This window comes from Chrysemys picta, chromosome 18, assembly GCF_011386835.1.
Source record: "Chrysemys picta bellii isolate R12L10 chromosome 18, ASM1138683v2, whole genome shotgun sequence".
Classification (NCBI taxonomy): Eukaryota; Metazoa; Chordata; order Testudines; family Emydidae; genus Chrysemys; species Chrysemys picta.
In genome coordinates this window covers 6,988,111-6,994,110 of record NC_088808.1, presented here as the reverse complement: position 1 = coordinate 6,994,110, position 6,000 = coordinate 6,988,111, and the positions used below count along the sequence as shown (strand labels likewise).

General features: G+C 45.4%; 1 protein-coding gene across 1 annotated transcript in view; it reads left to right on the top strand.

The window, feature by feature from the left end:
• The first annotated feature begins 4,254 nt into the window (after nt 1–4,254).
• Nucleotides 4,255–6,000, top strand: part of LOC101933317 (ectonucleoside triphosphate diphosphohydrolase 2-like) — a 31,209-nt gene continuing 29,463 nt past the window's right edge. Inside the window, exon 1 of the mRNA XM_065572518.1 lies at nt 4,255–4,430. Within this exon, the coding sequence (XP_065428590.1) occupies nt 4,320–4,430 (111 nt within the window). The 5' untranslated portion in view covers nt 4,255–4,319. The remainder of the gene's footprint in view (nt 4,431–6,000) is intronic.

Below are 6,000 nucleotides of genomic sequence, written 5' to 3'. Positions count from 1 at the left end.
CAAATCATCTCTCCCTTCATCTTTACTTGCGGCGTCGACAATATTTGAAGGACAAAGGAAGCATCGTTGGACTGGAGAGGGTTACTGGCTGAAAGGACTTGAATTGACTTAGTTGGTTAAGTTAGGTATTAGTTGTGTTTTACTTTGTATTTATTTGTAACCAATTATGACTTGTATGCCTTACTACTTGTAGTAATTTAAAATCTATCTTTTGTAGTTAATAAACTTGTTTTATCAGGCACCACATTGACACCTCTGCCCTAAAGGGGTTTGTCTCATTTAAGAGATGTTCAAAGTATTGTTTTCCCTTCTTCTTCACTTGTTCAGGTGTTACTAGTAGTCTCCTCCGATCTTCAGCTCAGGGAACTGGTGGATAAGGTGCCATGGCAAGAAAATTTAAGAGGTAAAGGAGAGCTGGCAGTTTCTCAAGGAGATGTTAAGCACAAAACTGCCAACTATTCCAATGCAAAGGAAATTTAGGAAGAATAGTGAGACACCAATATGGCTCCATCGGGAGCTCTTTAATTGCCTGGCAATCAAAAAGGAATCCCACAGGAAGTGGAAACCTGGACAAAGCGCTAAAGAGAAGTACAAACAAATAGCATAAGTGTGTAGGGACAAAACCAGAAAGGATAAGGCACCACATGAGTTACACTTAGCCGGGGACATAAAAGGCAATAAGAAGAGATTCTTTAAATACATTAGAAGCAAGAGAAAGACAAAGGCAAGTGTAGGTTAGTGGGGAAGGAGACTTAATAATTGATGACATCAAGTAAGCTGAGGTGTTTAATGTCTATTTTGTCTTCACGAAAAAGGTTAATGGTGACAAATACTCAATACAATTAATATTAACAAGAGGGAAGGAATGCAAGCCAAAATAGGGAAAGATCAGGTTAAAAATATTTAAATAAGTTAGATGCATTCAGATTGGCAGGACCTTATGGAGTTCATCTTAGGGGATTTCAGGAACTAGCTGAAGCAATCTCAGAACAGCTAGTGATTATCTTTGAGAACGCCTGGAGGATAGGTGAGGTGCTAGAAGACTGGAGAAGGGGAAACACAGGACCTGCCTTCAAAAGGGAACAAAGAGGACCCGGAGGGTTATAGACCTGTCAGTCTAACTTGGATACCTGGAAAGATACTGTAACAATTTATTAAACATTCAATTTGTAAACCTCTAGAACAGGGGTCCCCAACGCGGTGCCCGTGGGTTCCATGGCGCCCGCCGGGGCGTCTAAGTGCGCCTGCGTTCTGGCCGGTGGACGAGCATCCTTCGAAATGCCGCCGAGAAGCAGCAGCATCCAGAGGCGTCGCTGTCGAAATGCCGTCGAAAATCAGCAGCATTTTGGCGGCGATGACGCTGCTTGTCAGCGGCATTTCGGCGGCGACACCTATTGACGTTGCTGCTTGTCGGCGGCATTTCGGCGGATGCTCGTCTGCTGGCACAGTCCTCCGTGGCTCATCGTCTGGTGCCCGCCAGACGAAAAAGGTTGAGGAACAGCCAAACCAGCCCAATTTTCTTCTTTGACAGGGTTACTATCCTAGCGGATGTGGGGAAAGCAGTGCAAGTGATAGATCTTGGTTTTTAGTAGGACTTTTGACGCAATCCCAAATTGTATTTTCATAGGCAAACTAGAGAATTTAATTTACACCACCTTTATTATAAGGTGTGTGCACAACTGACTGAAAGACTGTACTCAAAAGTGTAGTTATCAATGGTTTGCTGTCAAACTGGAGGCTGGATCTAGTGGAGTTCCGCAGGGGTCAGTCTTGGGTCTGGTAGTAGTCAATATTTTAATTAATGACTTGGATAACCGAGTGGAGAGTATGTGCTTAAAAGCAGGGGATGACAGCAAACTGGGAGGGGTTGCAAGCACTTTGGAGGACAGGATTAGAATTCACAATGACCTTGACGAATTAGAGAATTGGTCTTCATTCAACAAAATGAATTTCAATAAAGACAAATGTGAAGTACTTCACTTAGGAAGGAAAAATCAAGGGCACAGCTCCAGAATGGGGAATAACTGGCTAGTTGGTCATATTGCTGAAAAGATCTGGGGGTTCTCGTCCATCACAAATTGAATGAGTCAATCTGATGTAGTTGCAAAGAAGGCTAATGGCAATGTGGGGTGTATTAGCAGGACTGTTGCAGGTAAGACACGGGAGATAATTATCCTGCTCAGCACTGGTGTGGCCTCAGCCTTAATGCTGTGTCCAGTTCCGAGTGCCACACTTTAGGAAAGATGTGGATAAATTGGAGAGAGTCCAGAGGAGAGCAACAAAAATTCTGAAAGGTTTAGAAAACCTGACCTATTGGGAGAGGTTAAAAAAATTGGGCATGTTTTGTTTTGAGAAAAGAAGACTGAAGAGACCTGATATGTCTTCAAGTATGTTAAAGGCTGTTATAAAGAGGACTGAGATCAATTGTTCTCCATCTCCTCTGAAGGCAGGATAAGAAGTAATGGGCATGATCTGCAGCAAGGGAGATTTAGGTTAGATATCAGGAAAAAAACTTTCTAATTCTAAGGGTAATTAAGTTATGGAATAAGCTTCCAAAGGAGGTTGTGGAATCCCCATCACGGGAGGCTTATAAGAACAGGTTGGACAAACACCTGTAAGGGATGGTCTAGGTTTACTTGGTCCTGCCTCTGTGCAAGGGGGGGTGGGTGGGTCTGGACTTAATGACTTCTTGAGGTCCGTTCCCACCCTACATTTCTGAGATTTACAATGGTACTGCAATACCACCATCCTCCTTCCCTTTACAGCTCATTTTTGCAGTGCACTTAAAAGCTCAGCATATAGGACATCTAGGGCATTCTTTCTTTGGCCTTCTTCACCGCCCACTTGGCAGCCTGCTTTGATGCTTTGCATTCATTTTCATTCACACTGGATGGGTTTTTTCTTTATGAATCATTTTTTCTTTTTTTGGATCACTATTTTCACTTCATTGGTCCACCACCCCTCCTACACTTTCCCTTGGTTTTCCCCATTTCATCTCTAAGCCTCTGCCACCACCACAATCCATATTCCTCTGAGGTAGTTCCGCTCCTCTTGAGCTGATGCCAGATCTGTTTCTGGACACTTATCCTGTACTTCTTGCACAAACTTCTCTGCTGAACTTCCCCTTAATTTTCTGTACTTTACCCAAAAGAAATAAAGTTAAAGTTCCACTGGACATAGACAATACTAGAGAGCAGAGAAATGCACCAGCTCTCCTGACCACACTATAATCTGTTGTGACAGACCCAGACCAGTGGGGTACAGGAGTCTGGTCGAGGGCAAATATACTGGTCACTGGATGAGTAGTTTTCTGTTCCCTGAGTGACCAGAGCAGGGGCTGCACTAGAGTAATCAGGAACCTGCTAGAACCAGTTAAGGCAGGCAGGCTAATTAGGACATCTGGAGCCAATTAAGAAGAAGCTGCTAGAATCAATTAAGGCATGCTAATCAGGGCACCTGGGTTTTAAAAGGAGCTCACTTCAGTTTGTGGTGTGAGTGTGGGGAGCTGGGAGCAAGAGGTGCAAGGAGCTGAGAGGGTGTGCTGCTGGAGGACTGAGAAGCACAAGTGTTATCAGACACCAGGAGGAAGGTCCTGTGATGAGAATAAGGAAGGTGTTTGGAGGAGGCCATGGGGAAGTAGCCCAGGGAGTTGTAGCTGTCATGCAGCTCTTACAGGAGGCACTGTAGACAGCTGCAGTCCACAGGGCCCTAGGCTGGAACCTGGAGTAGAGGATGGGCCCCGGTTCCCCCCAAACCTCCCAATTGATCTGGACTGTGGGCTCTTCCAGAGGGAAAGGTCTCTGGGCTGTTTCCCAACCCAGATGGTGAATCTCTGAGGCAAGAAAATCTGCCAATAAGTGCAGGACCCACCAAGATAGAGGAGGAACTTTGTCACACTGTGCATAAAGGAGGCAGCAATGGCCATTCCAAGGAGAATGTATGACTTCTTTGGCTTTAGGGTATCAATTAAGAGTGGCCTACAGTAAGCTCTTCATCCTGTCACACAGGAAAAGAACATCCGGCAGATGAAGAGACCCACCTACAGATGGGCTAATACTAACCCCGTGCTCCATTAATGTCTTTGAGCATTGGAGACACTAAATAAGCACAAAGTTGTATTTTTATTTACTGTGGTGGTAGGAAAGAGGACCCCACTTCACACACACCAAGCCTCAGTCTATGCCTTGTGGCTTGAGCTGTGTTGAAAGCCAACATCTGGCTCCGCCCCCGAAGGCTGCAAATAACTTTCAGACACCGTCTCTGTGCTCGCTGCTCCACAGCTTCCTCTTTTGCTTAGCAGAAGCAGGCAAAGGAGCCTGATGTCTTGGCGTGAGCTTCTTCCCCCTTCCCTGGTGATCTTAGCTGGGCTGATTGGGATCCTGCTGCTTTGTGTCACCACTAAAGATGTGCAGAACCCTCCCAGGTGCAAGGTAAGGAATGGCCGGCAGAGGTGGGCGTAGCCTGGCATATGGCGTGCAAGACGTGCCAGGGTGAATATGGACATCCGCACGCACTGACTATTCTCGATCCCTGTCTAATGTGGTCACCCTGTAAAAGGGGGCCTGTCTTTTTACTTTGGGCTTGACTTGCATCTGTTGCAGCATTGTCTCTAAATCCATTAACTGCCTTGTTTGATGCTGTTAAACACACTGTACCAGTAAGTAAATTAACTTAGTGGCAAAATTCAGGAGTGCCTGCCCCCCTTTCTTCAAAGGGCCATAAGCAGAAAACTTGCTCTGGTATATGGCTCCTTGAAGCTGCAACAGGCACTAATAACCGTGAACTTCCTTTTTGTACAATATCTTTACTGCTCTGACATTCCAGGGTACAGTCCAGACCAACGAGGGGTTGTCACCCCTGCCCTGCAACCTGGGGTGCCTCACAATGCTTTGCTGCTGGGCTCCTCACAAACACCCTGCGTGTCTGCGTAAAGCCGCAGCCCTGGTCCAGCAACTCTGATCCCAGCAGCCTGTCAGCCAACTCCAGCCACGCTCTGGCTTCCAACAGCCTTGGTTACCACTTGTAGGGTGACCCCAACATACTCCCAATCTCTGATTTCTCCCCCCCCTCCCCCCAAAGTGTGTTCTACACTGTCCAGCCCACTCCTGGATCGTTCAGATATGTTAGGTCCCTTGCCCCTCTAAGGGGATCTACATACAATAGTTTGTTACCTTAAATGGAGTTACGCACACAATCCCAACACTGGATTAGTTTTGATTTAAAGAATAAAACAAGTTGGGTTTTAAATGAGTAGAAGCATAAGGAATTAAAGTCAGAAATGGTTACAAGAGAAATAAAGATAAAATGCTTCCTAGTACTAAACGTAGCAAACTAGACTTGGTTCAAGGTGAAGTCCCTTACAACGTGTTTCCAGTAACACTGCTGACCAAACTCAGTCCAGGATCCTCTCCCAAAGGCTGTTCCTTTTGTCATCCTCTCTGAAAAGGAGAGAGATGGATAGGGAGAGAGAACTTGAGGTGTGTTTGCCACTCACTTTCATAGTCCAGTCCCCCTTTGAAAAGTTTCAGAGTAGCAGCCGTGTTAGTCTGTATCCGCAAAAAGAAGAACAGGAGGACTTGTGGCACCTTAGAGACTAACAAATTTATTAGAGCATAAGCTTTTGTGGACTACAGCCCACTTCTTCGGATGCATATAGAATGGAACATATATTTAGGAGAAGTTTTATATATTTATATATATCTCCTAAATATATGTTCACTTCTATATGCATCCGAAGAAGTGGGCTGTAGTCCACGAAAGCTTATGCTCTAATAAATTTGTTAGTCTCTAAGGTGCCACAAGTCCTCCTGTTCCCCCTTTGAAATGCATTGTCCTGAGAGTTACTCCTAGATAAAGTTCATTCCTGCCTTGAGGTTGCAGTCAAGGAGTCTGGTGAGAGAGGTTCCATGCTGTTGTTTGCTAAGAGGCAGATCTGTTTGTTCCTGCCCCCCTTCCTTGCCAAACATCTGTCCCTGAGCAACAGATTTATCCAAACTTGTC